This window comes from Leptonychotes weddellii, chromosome 12 (assembly GCF_054177405.1).
Source record: "Leptonychotes weddellii isolate Sample4059 chromosome 12, ASM5417740v2, whole genome shotgun sequence".
Taxonomy (NCBI): Eukaryota; Metazoa; Chordata; class Mammalia; order Carnivora; family Phocidae; genus Leptonychotes; species Leptonychotes weddellii.
Window position 1 is genome coordinate 16,024,856 of NC_138380.1, and position 18,489 is coordinate 16,043,344.

General features: G+C 36.1%; 1 protein-coding gene and 1 long non-coding RNA gene across 13 annotated transcripts in view; one reads left to right on the forward strand and one right to left on the reverse strand.

Annotated features, from left to right (window-relative positions):
* Positions 1-18,489, forward strand: part of LOC115939361 (uncharacterized) — a 203,532-nt gene that overhangs the window by 47,788 nt on the left and 137,255 nt on the right. The window lies entirely within an intron of this gene.
* AGBL3 (AGBL carboxypeptidase 3) overlaps positions 1-18,489 on the reverse strand; it is a 62,058-nt gene that overhangs the window by 34,859 nt on the left and 8,710 nt on the right. For 2 of the 5 annotated variants that reach the window (XM_081800058.1, XM_081800059.1), the window contains 5 exons: positions 18,109-18,169; positions 15,565-15,750; positions 7,701-7,808; positions 3,260-3,398; positions 1-1,884 (listed from right to left, as the gene is read on the reverse strand). In XM_081800058.1, the coding sequence (XP_081656184.1) occupies positions 1,101-1,884; positions 3,260-3,398; positions 7,701-7,808; positions 15,565-15,750; positions 18,109-18,169 (1,278 nt within the window). In that variant the 3' untranslated portion in view covers positions 1-1,100. The remainder of the gene's footprint in view (positions 1,885-3,259; positions 3,399-7,700; positions 7,809-15,564; positions 15,751-18,108; positions 18,170-18,489) is intronic. The other 3 variants (XM_081800065.1, XM_081800063.1, XM_081800064.1) reach the window with 3 other exon arrangements.

Below are 18,489 nucleotides of genomic sequence, written 5' to 3' on the forward strand. Positions count from 1 at the left end.
TTTTTTTAAAGATTTTTATTTATTTATTTGACAGAGAGAGACACAGCGAGAGAGGGAACACAAGCAGGGGGAGTGGGAGAGGGAGAAGCAGGCTCCCTGCAGAGCAGGGAGCCCGATGCGGGACTCGATCCCAGGACCCTGGGATCATGACCTGAGCTGAAGGCAGTCGCTTAACCAACTGAGCCACCCAGGCGCCCTAGATTTGTTTTTAAATTGCTCAAGGTCACATAGTTAGTAAATGATATAGCAGGATTCCAATCTGATATTTTAACTCCACTCCACACTCTTAGCCAAAAAGGTTAAGGGGCTTTGGACTTGGAATGGGGTTCTGTGACTCTAAATCTTTTTGCTCTAGCACATGCCAATTTCTGATTGTTATCACCTGAATCTATTAAAGAATTCACCCATTCAACAAACATTTAAATATTATGTGCATTTACTGACCTGGATTCTTTGGAAAATTTAAAGCTTTTCAATTTTTTTCGGGGGGGGGAAATAAGACTATAATTCATCAAAGTTTTATTTTAATATTTTAATAACTATGTATCCTGATAGTCAAAAGACTTATCATAATAAAGAGTACACTTATCATGATGAGCACTGAGTAATGTACGGAATTGTTGAATCCCTATATTGTACACCTGAAACTAATATAACATTATATGTTAACCATACTGGAATTAAAATTAAAAACTGAATAAAAAAAGGCTCATCATAGAGCAATGTATGATCAACATAGTGCCAGGAGGCCCTGTGAGATAGAATTTCACATGTAAGAGATTCAAGCATCCCAAACTAAACATCAGTGTTACCTTTAGCTTTAGCAAGAAACCAGATTTGGGATAAGCAAATTTAACTATTAGTTTCACAAAGCCATTAAAATGTTCTAGAAATTTATTCATTATTTAAGAAAAGGCTAGTGAATCCAGTGGCATAATGCCAGAAAGAAGAGTGGAAAGAATGGGGAAAAAATTAAGTAGCTATAGTTAAACTATCAGTTAAGCTATCTTAAAAGCTAGAGTAAAACGAATGGGATGGTGGGAGCAAAAATCTCACTACCAAGTTTACTAAATAAGCAGAGAGGTAATTTGAGGCTTATTTTACCTACGGATCATGTTCCGGGTATACCAAACAGAAGGAAATGATTCCTTCAGGAGAGATGTATAATTACGGTTTAAATCTCGTCCAGCTAAGGAACAACGATAATTTCCCACAATCACACCATCTGGATTCAGCATGGGTACCACCTTGAAGATGAAAGTGTCCCGAAGCAACTGCGCATCACTTGAGTCTCCTAAAATATAATCTAGGAAGCCTTTCATGATCCAAGAGCTGTTGGTTTCTCCTGGATGTACCCTTGCAGTCAAAATCACAGCCTTTCGTTTTCTTGAGTCAGTGCTCTTGAAGGGAGTAGTGATTGTTAAAACATACACCATGTTCCTAGCAATCGTGTGGCACAAGACGCGTATTTTACAAAACTTTGACCGTACTGAGTCATGATTGATAGTAGAAAGATATTCTTGCAGGTTGGTGTAAGTATATGGATAGCAGTGAGCAAAGTAGCAGGTATCTTTGTTGTGTGGAAATTGAAATGTCCATGTAAGAGAGAAATAATGGCGCCCCTCTTGTCCCTGGTTGTTCCTGTAATACTTGATTTGATCTCCTATTCTCTGCCAGCCAATATTATGAGCCTTGGCTTCTTTTTCAGAATAAAAGAGTGGGCGCATACCCCGATTGTAAAGACTAGCAGGCTTAGTGAAATTGATTATAGTGAATCTGTAGACTATTCCTGCTTGGGTATTAGTGACTTGGAAATAGTACCACTGGGTGTGTTTATTTGTGAAGAGGTCAGGGCGCACGGTCAACTGGTATTCATATTCTGCCCTAATACACAGAAGGAAAGAAAAACACATAAAAATGTAAAAATGACATTCAAGTTCAAATTAAATAAGGAAAATTATTTTACTTTTACCTATTCACAGAAAGCCTTTTTTCCTGAAGCTGTTTATTTAGGCAGCATCCAATAGCGAGCAATTGTAAAAGATCAAAGTTTTGAAACTTTCTCTTTTATTGGATCTGAAACTGCTTCTATGCTAATTCTCTAAAGCCTTTTTATTTTTTTGTAATTCAAGAGAGCACATTAAAATGGGCATTTGATAAAAAATTCTATATTTCAACCCAATTATGTTTCCTATAGAAGAAATGATTAAAGAGCTCCTAAAACTGAAATCAAGTCCGATGTTCCTTTTTTTACTTCAGATATATATTCCTGCTTTCTATTAGATTCAAACTCTAGGGATCTGAAATACTATCACTTAGAAAGGTTTAAAACATATAAATTAATAAAACCACATACATTAAAAAATTTGAAACTCTTTGAGGACTGTATTTGAGAACTATTTGCATTCCCCATACTTAGTCACTGAGGATACTTAAAGGTAAAAATAATTTTATTGGTACGTTTGTTTTATACACATATACACACACAATCTTACTGGGTTAATTGTGACTTTTTCTTTACCAAGTAACCTTCTATTCCATCAGCACTATGTACTTCCTTTGTGTGTATGTGTGTGTTAACAACAGTGGCCTATGAATAGGTGAAATGAATAATGCAAAACCATAGCTGTTGCATCTAGGTGATGGGTATGTGATGGTTAATGGAGAACTGTATTATTCTCCATACTTGAATTTTTTTATAGTAAAAATTTTTTAAAGAATGCCCTTGGATAGCATGCATGTTCCCAAACATGTTTTACAGAACATTCATCCCAAGTATTATTCCATTAAAAAGTTTGAGAAGCAGTGTGCGTCTCTATGACAATTCATATTGGCATATTAAAAATGCACAGTACAGGGGTGCCTGGGTGGCTCAGTCGTTAAGCATCTGCCTTCAGCTCAGGTCATGATCGCAGGGTCATGGGATCGAGCCCCGCACTGGGCTCCCTGCTCCGCGGGAAGCCTGCTTCTCCCTCTCCCACTCCCCCTGCTTGTGTTCCCTCTCTCGCTATGTCTCTGTCAAATAAATAGATAAAATCTTAAAAAAAAATGACAGTACAGAAACCTGTTTGACTTAAGTTCAGAGTATTTGAATCCAGAATGTGAATCTTTCATACCCCCTTCATAATCATCTCTAATTGGCATCATACCTCAAGGAATTGCAGTTCATTTATGAATACTAAAACTTCAATGTACCCAATACCAAAAATAATAAATAGCTGAAGGTCTAGCTCCTCAAATAAAAATAATTAAAACCTACACTTTGACTACCTTCTGTAGATTTCCACTCTCAAACCTTGCTTCGAACGTCAAAGTATTGTCATAGTTATCCACAGGTTGCTTCAGAGGTGTTCGGTTGCCCCCTACTCGGGAATACACAAAACAGGGCTCCTTGTAAGCTGATGACAGAAGAAGACCATACTATCAAACCATGTCTAGAGTACACGGATTATCCTGCATAAAGTTTGGAGCCACAGTATAATTGAAGTGTCACTAAGGATTTTAAATTTTTAAGTAATGTGACACACAGATTTGTTGAAATAAGAAAGTCTAAGAGTGTTCAGACTAGAAAAGCAATGCCCAAAATAAATTCATGTATTTCTCACATTAAAAATATTTATTCTGCTTCTGATTATTATGGAGTAATTGGTCCTGAATTTGCCCTTTCACTATAAATAACTATAAAGCTGGACCAAAGAAAATGAGCTGTTTTCACACATCTGGATAACATATGGACTAGGACTATACAGAATGTTTGAAAAAAAAAATACACGAAGTAAGTCCATGTCTAACCTTGGCTTTCCTCCTGGCAATACTGTCTGACTACATCTTAAGAAGGTGGCACTTAAGAACAGTAGTAGGACAATCTTACTGAGCTGAGGAGGCAAGACTGTTGCTTGTGGCTGCTGAAATTATGAGGCAGGACACCAGAGAGAAGAAAGCTACATAAGGCTGAGGGTTTGGCTACAGAAGTACAGAATAAGACTCAGTAAGATAAGAGAGTATTAACTGTGGGGCTGAGATATCAGATATGCCATTCTAGAATATATTGTAATTCTAAACTATCCAGAATGGAAAGACTTCATTGAGTATCTCAGGCATTCAATCATGACTCCAGAAAGGCTGCATTTTAGGTGTAAGTACCACATCCAAGGGCAAGGACAATGACCTAGGACTAAATGACTAAGACAAAATGAAAACAGATCTGCCCTTATTAAAAAAATAAATAAAACCAGGGTGCCTGGGTGGCTCAGTTGGTTAAGCATCTGCCTTTGGCTCAGGTCATGATCTCAGGGCCCTGGGATTGACCTCCAGATCAGGCTTCCCACTCGTGGGGGGCTGCTTCTCCCTCTCCCTCTGCTGCTCCCTGTTTGTGTTCTCTCTCTCTAATAAATAAATAAAATAAAAAAATAAAACCAAAGCTGAAAGAAGCAAAGTGATCTGCCAGCAATTTAACTGCCTACCAGAACAAAATTCAGCATAATTTTTGAAAAGAACGTAATACAGACTCCTACGACATATCTTTCACAATGTCCTGCATATGATTAGGAAAAAATTATGAAGCATGAAGAAAATCAGGAAAAATGTGATCCATGGTCACACACACACACACACACACACACACACACACACACACTTTCAACAAACCCCAAGACAACCCAGATGTTGGGATTAACAGAGGACTTTAAACACACACACACACACACACACAGAGAATTGAATTGAATATATGTATTTAAAGACTTAAGGGAAAAGATAGATAATGAATAAGCAGATAAAGTAATCTCAAAAAACCCCCCAAACTACAAAAAAGAACCAAATGAAAATTCTAGAAATACAACAGATATTGGCGAGGATGCAGAGAAAGGGGAACCCTCTCACACTGTTGGTGGGAATGCAAGCTGGTGCAGCCACTTTGGAAAACAGTATGGAGGTTCCTCAAAAAGTTGAAAATGGAGCTACTCTATGACCCAGCAATTGCACTACTAGTATTTACCCCAAAGACACAAATGTAGTGATCCGATGGGGCACCTACAGCCCAATGTTTATAGCAGCAATGTCTACAACAGCCAAATTATGGAAAAAGCCCAAATGTCCATCGACAGATGAATGGATAAAGAAGATGTGGTATATATATATATAATGGAATAGTACTCAGTCATCAAAAAAATGAAATCTTGCCATTTTCAATGACATGGATGGAACTAGAGGGGATTATGCTAAGCGAAATAAGTCAATCAGAGAAAGACAATTATCATATGATCTCACTGATATACAGAATTTAAGAAACAAAACAAAGGCTCATAGGGGAAGAGAGGAAAGAATGAAACAAGATGAAACCAGAGAGGGAGACAAACCATAAGAGACTCTTAATAATAGGAAACAAACCGAGGGTTGCTGGCGTGGAGGAGGTTGTGGGGATGGGGTAACAAGGTGACAGACATTAAGGAGGGCACGTGATATAATGAGCACTGGGTAGTATATCAGACTGATAAATACTGACCTCTACCTTTGAAGCCAGTAACAATTATATGTGAATTAACTGAATTTAAATTAAAAATAAATTAAAAAAATAAAATATATAGAATAAAAAAAAAAAAAGAAAGATAAAGATAATAAATAAAAGCAGCCAGAGAAAGCAAACACATCACAAACAGGAGAACCATGATAGGAATTACTAATGACTTCTCATTAGGAACAACAGAGGTCAGAGGCCAATGGGATGACATTTTTAAAGGACTAAAAGATAATATGTAAAGTGTTTCAGTGTTTAGACCCATGCCTGACACATAGTAAGCACTGAATAAATTTTAGTTGTTGTTATTTAAAAAAAGAAAAATTCTAGAAATAAAAAATACAATAATTGAAATTAAAGATTAGATGGGTTTAAGAAAAACTGAATATTGCAAAAGAAAGACTCAGTGAACTTAAAAACAAATAAATACAATTAATCCAAACTCAAGGACAGAGAAGGAAAAAAAACATAAAGATCCACTGACATGTGGAACATAGCTAGAAATCCAGCATATGTGTAATTGGAATTCCAAAGGACAGAAGAGAATGAATAATATAGAAAAAATATGTGAAGAAATAATGGCTAAAAAGTTCTCAAATTTGGGGGGAAAAACCCAACTCTATTAACCTATGGACCCAAGAAGTTAGCAAACATCAAGCAGGATAAATATAAAGGTATCCAAATCTAGGCAGATCATAGTCAAATTGCTAAAAACATCCAGAGAGAAAAAGACACATCACACATATAGGGAACAATGATAAAAATTACGGTTGTCTTTTTATTAAAGACAACAGATGTCACAAGACAATGGCACAACATCTTTAAAGAAAAAAGTGTGGAGGGGCCCCTGTGTGGCTCAGTCAGTTAAGTGTCTGACTCTTGGTTTCGGCTCGGGTCATGGTCTCAGGACCCTGAGGTTGAGCCCTGCGTTGGGCCCCCCTCTCAGCAGGCAGTCTGCTTCCCCTCTCTCTGTCCGTCCGCCCCTCCCCCAACTTGTGCACACACACTCTCTTTCTTTCTAAAATAAATAAGTAAATCTTTAAAAAAAAAATCTTTAGAAGAAAAAAATATGACCCCAGAATTCTTTCCCCCCAGTTATTTAGGGACTTCCCTCTCCTACAGCTACAGATCTGGAAACCATTTTGTCTTCTTACTCTTTCAGGACTAGAAGAAACAATGATTTTGCTCTGTTGACAGTCCTAGGTTGCTTTACCACCCCTTGTTAGTCTCCCTTAATTCTATCCACACTTTGGTAAGTGATACTTTCATTAAACTTTCTTAAATTACTCCAAGTATGCCATCCAGTTCCTGACAAGACCCTGACTGACTCACCTTAACTATTTTAATATTTTATCAGATCTTATTTAAGTTGTGTGTGGAAGTTCTAAGGCAGGTTAGCCGTGCAAATATTTGAAATTAAATTAAAAAAAATCAGAGATGCTTGTCTTTACCTTTGTTGTTAAAAATATGTGAGTATATGATTTCTACAATTGTTTGTTGTATAGGAAACAATCCTTGTAAATTTTTCTGTTTTGCCAGCCCTTTAATTGTGCAGGAGTCCCATACTTCCTTACAATGGTGCTTTAGGAGCAACACAGTTGAGGATATAGGCTGAGACATCTATGTTTTATTATTTGCATTCTATCATAAAGCAGATAAGAGATTTTGCATTACTAGAGTTCTCAAAGTACAAATATTGATCCTGCCTGTTAAGAACACTTTCCTGAGATACCATCTTAGATGTTACTTACAGTGTGGGGTACTTCCCCCTTTGAAAGATGCAATCTCAAGAAAGTATCAAACTGGCATGAAATAAAAGAAAATCATCTGAAAGATTTCATGAATGTGACCTATGAATAGAAAGGCAATAACAGTCGTACAACACTCCATTGGATTTATCTTTGAAAACTGATGTGAAGCATAATTCCTTCTAAATATAACTCTCCATTGTAGTGGGCAATACATTTTATTTTAAAGTAACTTTGTATAAACTGCAGTACACCTTCAAGAATATAATTAGCACTAAATACGCATTTGAATCAGTCTGTAACCAAACATCTTGATGGAGACAGGGACTTCCTGGTAATGTGCAGTTTCCATTATAAACAGCAAAACAAATGTAATTAAGGGATGAATCTAGGTACCAAATTATATTTTATAGCAATGTGTCTCATTATGTACTCACCATCTTCAGCTAGATAAACTACAGTATCTTCCTTGGAGTTTGGATAAAGGGGTTCCATCTCTAGGCCTGTTGGGGTGTACAATGGCTCAGGATAAGAAGGAGTCCAATCTGGAAAGAAAAAAGAGAAAACTTTATTTGAATACTACTTCAAAATAAAACGGGAAATTTTTATTGTATATTTTCAAGTCATTCATTGGTATATCTAGGCTAAAATTTAGTGTTTTATGCAGGGCTTAACTATGCAGGCTTTCTCTCGTTCAACTATCCAATAAGCTAGCTATGGATTGTTCTGTGGTGGCTGGACAGGGTTTAAGAGAAAGCAGAAGTACGCAAAGACTTTTGAGACCTAGGTCAACACTGACATGCTATTGCTTATGCCACACTTGGTTTTGCTAAAGCAAGTCACAGGCCATCCTATTTCCAGGGGTGGGGAAAAGAGGACACCTCTTGATAGAAGGGAATGGAAGATGACATTACAAAGGGTGAAGATACATGGATGAAGGATTGTGGCTATTTTTTAAATTTAGTAAAATTTACTTATTATATATAATGCAATGTACAGATCTGAATTGTATGTTCAATGAGTTCTAACAAATACATAGATGTATATTTTCTTTTATTAAAAAGAAAAATTGCTGAACCTTTTCTCAGAGTGGTTGTACAATTTTACACTCATACCAACAATGCATTAAGAGTTCCAGTTGTGGACTCTGAGAAACAAACAGAGGGGTTTTTTTGAGGGGGGAGAATGGGTTAGCCCAGTGATGGGTACTAAGGAGGGCACGTTCTGCACAGAGCACTGGGTGTTATATGCAAACAATGAATCATGGAACACTACATCAAAAACTAATGACACTCTGTGTGGTGACATAACAAAAAAAATAAGTAAAAAGCAAGCTAATAGAATAAGAGTTCCAGTTGTTCTACATTCTAATATTTGGAGCTGTCAGCCTTTAAAATTTTTTTAAATTTTGCCACTCTAGTGTAAAGTGGTATCTCACTGTGATTTTCATTTTCCCTTCCCATGTTTAACACTTTTGCACATTTATTAGCCGTTATATGTCTTCCTTTGAGCAATGTCTGTTCAACTCTTTTGCCCATTTTTAATTAGTTTTCTTTTTATTATTGGTTTGTAGGAATTCTTCCTATAGTTTGCATACGAATTCTTTGTCAGATATGTGCTGGGAATATTAGACTGTGGCTTGCCTTTTCATTTTGTTAATTGTGTCTTTTGGTGAGAAATTTAAAATTTTGATGAAGTCAAACTTATTTTCATTGTTTCTTTTTTCTTTCTGGGTCCTCTCTAGACTGTTTTTATCCTATGATTATGAAGATATTGTACTATGTTTTCTTCAAGGAGCATTATGAATTAATTTTTATGTTTAGTCCTGTGATCTATCTTGAATTAATTTTGTGTGTGCTGAGAGGGGTAGAGGTCAAGTTTATTTTTTCTCTACATGGACACTAGGTTGTTACAGCACCAATTATTAAAAAGACTTATCCCCACCGGATTGCTCTGGTGACTTTATTAAAAATAATTTGGTCTTAAATGTGCTAGTCTATTTCCAGATTCTACTCTGAAACACTGTTTTGCCAATTATTTGTGCTCATTCTACCCATAACTCACATGGTCAGAAATAAAATGTTTAAACAAAATGTTTATGAGGAATTATACTTATGAGAAGTACAAAACCAAAGAAGTATAGTTCTGAGTTTTATTACAAAGCATATAGCATTTAGATCAAGATCTATTACATTGCCAGCCCCTCAGAGGCCCCACTCATACCCCCTTCTAATCACTCGTTCCTCCTTCCCCTTGAACTATAACCATTAACCTTACCATAACACAATCGCTTCTTCGTCTGCCTTTATAACTTTATAATCTGAGTATTCATACATATATGTGCATAAATATATCTACGTAAGTATTGATATGAAACTACAGCTTTGTTTTGCCTATTTTTGTACTTACATAAGTTGAATTACATAATAGTCTTCTCTTTTTTCACATATTTGTGAAATCAATCCATCTTGTGGCGTGTTGCTGTAATTCATTTTTATTGCTATAGAATTTATTACATAAAAATGCTACAATCTATTTATCCACTTCTATTTATAATGGGCATTCAGGTTGTTTCAGGTTAAGGCCATCATGAGCAATGGTTCTATGATAAGCTTTATACATGTTCCTTGGAACACATGTGCCCACATTTCTCTTGGTTATAGATCCTGAGGTAGGAATTCTAAATTTTAGGACATACATGGCTTCAATTTTAGTTGACAATGCAAAGCTGTCAACCAATGTATAGAATCAGCCATCAGCAGGTTATGCTCCACACGGTCATCATTGCTTACTGCTGAGCTGAAGTTAAAATGTAAAATGTAGTCTCCTCTGATTTCCATGAAACAGTACTCATCCACTGATGGATATTTGGATTGTTTCCTTTTGGCTATTAGAATAATGGTACTATATTAACACTTACATATAAGCTTTTTGGGGGGCATATGTTTAATTTCTTATCAACACATGTTATCAGATTTTGATTCTAGTTATTCCAGTGGGTATAAAGTGGTATTTCAATGTGGTATTTATTTGCATTTCCCAGATGACTAAAGATGCTGAATATCTTTTCATGTGTTTATTGGCCATGTTTATCTTTAGAGAAAGGTCTTGGCAAAAGTAGCCTAGAAAATGGAAAATTTTTAAAAAGAATAAAGTAATGGTGTGAACCAAGTTTATCACATAACAATTTATTTTAAAGCTTTAAGCTTTAAAATTCATGCCATCATATGAATAGACAAGTTAATGGAATAGAGTAAAATTCAAAATTAGACCTAGAAGTTTAGCATTAATAATTGTGGCATTTCCAATCAGTTTACAGGAAATAATTTAACAACTTTTTAAACAACTGGCTAGATGGTTACAGGACTGGATTGAGAGCTTGCTTCTTGCATCAGAATGGATTGCTGATGGGTGAAAACTTTAATCACAAAAAAAATACAACTTGAATAGAACTAAGAGAAACATGAGGGGTGCCTGGGTGGCTCATTCGTTAAGCGTCTGCCTTCGGCTCAGGTCATGATCCCAGGGTCCTGGAATCGAGCCCTGCATCAGGCTCCCTGCTCGGCGGGAAGCCTGCTTCTCCCTCTCCTGCTCCCCCTGGTTGTGTTCCCTCTCTCACTGTGTCTCTGTCAAATAAATAAATAAAATCTTAAAAAAAAAGAGAGAAACATGAGAACTTCAAAACCCAAAAGCCACAGAAAAATGACAAAGTGATTACATAAAAATTAAAAATTGCTGCATGCTAAAGACAAAAGGCAAATGACAAACTGAAAAAAATTATGCAACATATATGACACAGTAAGCCGATCTTCTGACTACATAGAGAACACTTACAGATCAAGAAGAAACAAAAAGTACAACCAATAATAAAATGGGCAAAGGATTTTATCAGTTGACATAAAAAGCCAATAAACACACCTGTTGGCCACTTGTCTCTCTTCTTTGGAGAAATGCCTATTCAAGTCCTCAGCCTGTTTTTAAATTTAGTTATTACTGTTTTTGCTACTGAGTTATAGAAATTCTTCATGAATTTTAGAGATTAACCTCTTATCATATATGCAGTTTGCCAATATTTTCCTGTCCCATACATTGCTTTTGAACTGTGCTAATTGGTTCCTTTGCCACACAGAGCTTTTTAGTTTGATGTAGTCCCACTTGGTCTATTTTTGCTTTTGCTGTCGGTACTTTTGGTGTCATATCCATGATATCATCAACAATAGCAAGGTCATGAAGCTTTTCCCATATATTTTCTTCTAGGAGTTTTACAGATTCAGGTCTTATGTTTAAGTCTTTAATCCATTAGCCATTTTGAGTTGTTTTTTTTTTTTTAATATGGTATAAGATGGTAGGGGTCCATCTTTATTCTTTTGCATGTGGATATCCAATTTTCTCAACATTTGTTGAAGGGATCATTGTATGTTCTTGGTACTCTTTTCAAAGATCAGCTGACTATATAAACATGGACTTCTGGGCTCTCTATTCTGTTCCAGTGGCCTCTCATGTCTATCTTTATGCCAGTACCATACTGTTCTGACTACTCTAGCTTTGTAGTACATTTTGAAATCAAAAAGTGTGATGTCTCCAGCTTTGTTCTTCTTTCTGAAGATTAATTTGGCTATCTCTGGCCTTTTGTGTTCCATCTGACTTTTAGAGTTGTTTTTTATTTCTCTGAAAATGCCACTGGGATTTTGATAGGGATTGCATTGTTAACACCACTGAGCTTCAGGGAAATGAAAATCAAAGCCACAGGGAGGTATCATTTCACACCTATTATGATGGTCATTATCCAAAAAACAAAAGACAAGTGTTGGCAAGGAAGTGGAGAAACTGGAACCCCTGTACACTGTTGGTGGGAATAAAAAATAGTACAACCACCGTGGAAAGCAGTGTAGAAGTTCCTCAAAAAATTAAAAATAGAACTACCACATTATCCAGCCGTCCAACCACTGGGTATTAACCCAAAAGAACTTAAATGAGGATCTTGAAGATATATTAGATATTAGCACTCCCACATTCATTGCAGTACTATTCACAATAGCTAAGATGTGGAAACAATCTGAATGTCCACTGATGGATAAATGATGCAAAGAGAATGTGCTACACACACACACAGGGAGAGGGAGGGAAGGAGGGGGAGAGGGAGGGAAGGAGGGAGAGAGGGAGAGGGAGAGAAATATTATTCAGTTTTAAAAAAGGAAATCCTGCAATATGCAACAACATGGATGAACCCTGAGGACATTATGCTGAATGAAATAAGTCAGTCACAGAAGGACAAATACTACATGATTCCACTTATATAAAGTATCTAAAATAGTCAAACTCATAGAATCAGAAAGTGGAACAGTGGTTGCTAGGAGCAAGCGGGAGGGGAAAATGGGGAGCTACTAATCAACACATTTAAAGCTTCAATAATGCGACGAATAAGCTCTGTAACAACTTTGTGCCTCTAGTTAACAATACTGTATTGCACACAAGGGCGCCTGGGTGGCTCAGTTGGTTAAGCGACTGCCTTCGGCTCAGGTCATGGTCCCGGGGTCCTGGGATCGAGTCCTGCATCGGGCTCCCTGCTCTGCGGGGAGCCTGCTTCTCCCTCTCCCACTCCCCCTGCTTGTGTTCCCTCTCTCGCTGGGTCTCTCTCTGTCAAATAAATAAATAAAATCTTTAAAAAAAAAAAAAATTCTTAAAAAAAAAAATACTGTATTGCACACTTAAAAATCTGCTGAGGGTAGACCTCATTTTAAGTACTCTTACCATAATAAAATAAATATAAAAACTAAAACAGTCAATATATATATACATAAAGATGTTCAAGGTCACTCATAAATAAAGAATATATAAATTGAAATGCAACATATAAAACAAATGATATCAGACTGTTGAAAATCAGACAAGTAACTAAACAGTGTTTATGAGTGTATGGTAAAATAGGCCCTCTCATTGTGTAGTAAAGGATTAACTCAGCAGGCCTGGGTTGTCCAAACTCTGTATACACAAGAAAGCTTTCACCCTTGTTAAACTCCTAGAAGATAACTTCTCAGACTTTGGAATATCCTGCTTGATGAGAGTCTGTCTGTCTGTCTACTTGGGGCTTTGGGTCATACCAGATAATTTATGCCAGCAATGTGACTTATGGTAGAGGGACTTACACCACATGCTATCAATTTTAACAGGAAAGGCTAGAGACTGAGTAACTAAGGTCAGCCACATGAGTACTCCATGGAGATATGACCAGCCCCTAGAAGAAACCATAGACCCCAAAGCTTGGATGAGCTTTCCTGATTGGCAATACTTCATGTGTATTATCTCACATCATGGCTGGGAGTATTAAACACTGTCCATAAGACTACACTGGGAGGGGACAACTGGAAGCTTGTGTCTGATCTCTCCTGGACTCTATTCTATGTTCCTTTTACCTTTGCTGATTTTTTTTAACCTTTGCTGATTTTAATCTGTATCATTTCAATGTAATAAACCATAACCATGAGTATAACAGCTTTTGTAAATTTTTTTTGAGTTCTAGGAGTCCTTCTATAATCATTCAACCTGAGGGTAATCTTGAAGGCCACCAACCACACTCATACAAACTTATGACTATACATTGTTACAGCTCCTTTTGAAGGGCAATTTGGCAGTATCCTTTTAACTAGAAACTCCAGGAATTTACTCTACAACTAGACACACACACACACACACACACACACACACACACACACACACAGAAGGACATATATAAAAGAATGTTCATGAAGTTCTGTTTGTCAGAGCCAAAGACTGGAAACATCTAAAACTCAATGATAAGGCACCAGTTAAAGAAAGTATTGTATTCACTGAATTAAATCTAATGAACCAATTTATTTAAAAAAGAGATTGGTATATATGAGCTTATATGGAAAGACTTTCAAGGTATATGGTTGTGTAGGATAGTGTTCATTTATAGCTGACTGGAAAAGCTCTATTTTTATAGCTGGGAAAGTCTGGATATCTAGCTTTGACAGTTGGCCAAGGTAAGGACAGTAAGATTTATAATGTGCTATTTAAAGTCTGAAACTCCCCTGGTACCCATCATGGGCAGTTTGTTTACTGATGGTTTTCATTTGGCAGAATCAGACAGCCTGACTTGACCATAAGACCAGGGGGGCCTAAACACCCAGCTGAGAACTTTTGACTTGAAGTTTTCTGAAGCATATATATATATATATACACATATATACATATATAGAGAGAGAGAAAGGAGAGGGGGAAAGAGGGAGAGAGGCACTTCTCCCTTCCCCTCTTTCTCTATATACTAGATAATATAAAGAGAAAACTTAGTTTATAAGAATGCCTAAGTAGCATCTAATTTAAGTAAGCAATATAGTAAGTATAGACAGTTACAGTAACTATAGCCAGTTTTTAATTTTATTCACCAGTGAATGTCTAATAAGATCTCTACCTGGCAATAATGTATATGCTATCATCAACCCAAGGTGAAAAACAGTGGCAGTGAGGAGGTAATGAATAATGGAAATGTTTCTATTATTCAGGTGTGAGGACTGGGAAGGTAAGGCTGCAAAACACTGAATGAAAACAAAATTTGGGACTGCATATACAGAAACATAAAAATATTCACTAAAATATGTCCTCTTTGGGTCCATAAAACATACATTAAGGGAAAGAAGCAGAAAGAGGGAAGGAGAGAAAAAAAGACAAAGGGGCACAAAGATAAAAAAAAAATAAGAGCGGAAGAGAAGTGGAAAAAAAGGGAGAAAGAAAGAAAGAGGATAAAGATACACAGAGGAGAAAAAAGATATTCGGGGGGGCGCGGGGAGCAAGAGATACGGAGAAAAAAAGGAGCAAGACTGCAGAACCATCTGGCATACCCTCTGTCCATGACCTCACTTTATGTATGAGTTTGAATGTGACTGGAACAGTCATGCTATTTCAAATTGTTCAGAATTACAAAATTCTGGCACATGTTTTACGTCCCCCTTTTAAGCACATGTGGCTTCTGAACACTTGAAATGTGGCTGATCTGAGCTAAAATGCAAGTGTAAATGCACACCAGATTTCATATGAAAAAAAAAGAATGCAAAATACTTTGGATAAATTTGGGTTAAATAAAATATATTTTTGAAATCAATTTCACTTGTTTCTTTTTCCTTTTTAAAATGTGGCCACTAGAAAATTTTAAATGATACATATAGCTCATGTTATATTCCTGCTGGAATGCAATATTCTAACACCACGAGTCTCCTCATTAAAATTAAGGTTGGCAAAGTTAGTTTGCTAATATTTGAATTCCAAAAACTGCTAAGAACATACCAATATGCTGGACCTTTTCATCAATGACCTCACAGTGGTACGGCCACCGTGTAGGGCTCAGCGGACTAGAAGAAGAGACACCATATAAATCTCGTGGTTCACGAAGACGTGGCACCCATCTCCCTAGTTGATATTCCAACAGTATCTGGGTAGTTCGGGGGAAAAATGGGTCACTAATAGAGTCAGCTGAAAAAAAGATTCAAACACAATCATGAGTGATAAGCAGCAAAACCCCAATTCCTATACTTTTTAAATATATTCCTTTTTCCCTTCCAATACCATTAATTTGTATTTATGGATATCATTTTATAATTCATGCCATTTTAAAAATAAAGTTACTATTGAAATTTTATAACAATTGATCTTCACAATAGCCAAAAAGTAGTTGTTGACCTCAGATACTATTAATTTATGCTAAATTCTCAATGCTACTCCAAAAACATTTGTTTCTTGCAGGTTTTCTAGCAAACTGTCTACTGTTGAGTCTTTTTTTTTAAGATTTTATTTATTTATTTGAGAGAGAGACAGAGACAGCACGAGCTGGGGGAGGGACAGAGGGAAAGGGAGATGGACAAGCAGACTCCTGCTGAGCATGGAGCCTGATGCAGGGCTGGATCCCAGGACCCTGAGACTCAGGACCCTGGGATCATGACCTGAGCTGAAGTCAGATGCTTAACCGACTGAGCCACCCAGGCGCCTCTACTTAAACTTAAACACACTGAGGCAACTATTTGCCCAATGGGTTAAATACACCCCATGACCATAATTCCTCACCACCTACTAGCTCTATATCCTCAAAGGTTGCTAGAGAACTCTCAGTCACAACTTCTTCTCAGTTCTCATTCTAGGGTCACTATGTGACACAACCCCAAGAGCATAATACACACAGAATACAATGGGGTTGCCCCAAGTAGGTAGTGCAGAGGCCCTGTCTCTTTCAATGGGCTAGCTGTGGGGCATCAAATTGCTGTGGATAATCTCCCCTCCCTAAGCTCCTGTACCTTGTCTTTTATGATGCTACACTTTCTGGTTTTCTCCCTACTGTTCACATACTTGGTTCTCCATTTGTCTCCTCTTGCTCTACCACCTCCAAAACGTGGTTTTTTACCTAGATTTAGTTTTGGGCTATTTTTGTACAAGAGCAAATATAGCAAGTTGGACTAGGAGTCAGACAAACTGAGTTCTATTCTACCACTTTGTTTCTATACGATTTTGCTTGGCTAATGCAGCCTCTTTGAACATAAATTTTACTGTATGTGAATAAGAAATAATAACACCTTCCCTTGCTACTTCTCAGGATTGTTATTTAGATCCATTTATTCAACAGACTGTTACTAAGCATCTAGTATTTCATTATGTGAACAGACCACATTTTGTCTAATTTATGGTATGACTCAAAAATGGCAAGGCAGCTATGAATTAGAAAATAAAATTAGATCCATATCTCATACTATTCATAAATGTAAATTATAGAGAAATTAAATATCAAAATTAAAAGTATTTAAACTTAGATGATTATATTGGTGACCTTGGGGTAGGGAAGCTTAAACAGATATAAAAATAAAGAGCCACAAATCGATGATAAATTTAACATCAAAATAATTCTAAATAATAGAAGCAACATTAAAAAAGGATTACTATGAACAGGCAATTCATTATAAGAGTGACTAGAGACAAGCATATAAAATAACTCTCAATTTCTTCAGCAATAAAGGAAATGTTAGTGAAAACAGTGAGTCACCTCCTTTCTTCCAACAGATTGGCAAAATTTTAAAAAGAAAAAAAGGATGGCAAGAAGTCCATAAATTAGTACTACAAATTTTCTATGAGTATGGGTATAGATATGTGTATAAATGCAAAGAAAAAGGTCTAGAAGGATACATACCAAACTGAGAATAGTAGGTATCTCAAAAGATTTGTTTTAGGATGATGGTAAAAAAAGAAAGGAAAAGAAAAAAAAGAAAAAGAGGAAAAAAGATAAATTAAAGCCTTATTTCAATTTCAGATTACTTGTGATAGATATGTGAATACTAAGAAGAAATATTTTAGATATACACTAAAAAAAACCTCTAAATGTATACATTTAAAAAAAATCAAGTATACATCAAGATTCCACATATATGTTCATTTGCAAATCAATCACTTTATTAAGGAAACTATACAGGCAAACTTCATTTAAATAAAAATGTACTTCAAAACAGTGTCCATTATAACTTGAGTCATACAGTAAATTTAAAGAGCTAGTTATTTAAAGAAATGCCTATTTAAATCCTTATGTTAAGTGTATTCCTTTATAAAGTAATGACTACTTTTATTTAGTTTCATTAAATATCAGGTTTACCTAAAACCTTAAAAGTTTGAGCTCCAAAAGATTCTTATAAAAGTGGATACATTTTCTTTCCTTATCCAATATCAGAATACACTTCTATATTATTCAATCTGAATTTTTTCTAGTTTCTTCATTTTCTTATTTTTCACTGACCCTGTGTGAATACTCAAGGTCTTATCCTAAAGAGAAGGGAGAATATATGGATAAGTTCAAACCTGTTAAAAGTGCACACCGGTGGATATCTTCGCTTACAAATTTCATGAAGTTATCCTCATCCTAAAACAGGAGAGTTTTAAAATATTTTTAAAAAACCAAGTTTCCACATCCAGAAATTTTTTACATCTATTTTAGTACTTAGAATTGAGTGCTTCTTTCTATTCTGTAATGAATGAAAAAAATCAAAGGATTATTATGGGCCACTGGTCTCAAAGTGCCCAATACTTCAAATATCCTGAAACCTTCAAGTTTTCATCCCCCTTCTTTCATTGGGTAAGGTCATATTAATGACTGTACAGAGGAAATACAGTTTAAAAATTCCTGGAAACCTGGCAAGACAATTTAAACTTCAATAAAGTTAACAAAAAGAAAAGCAGCAC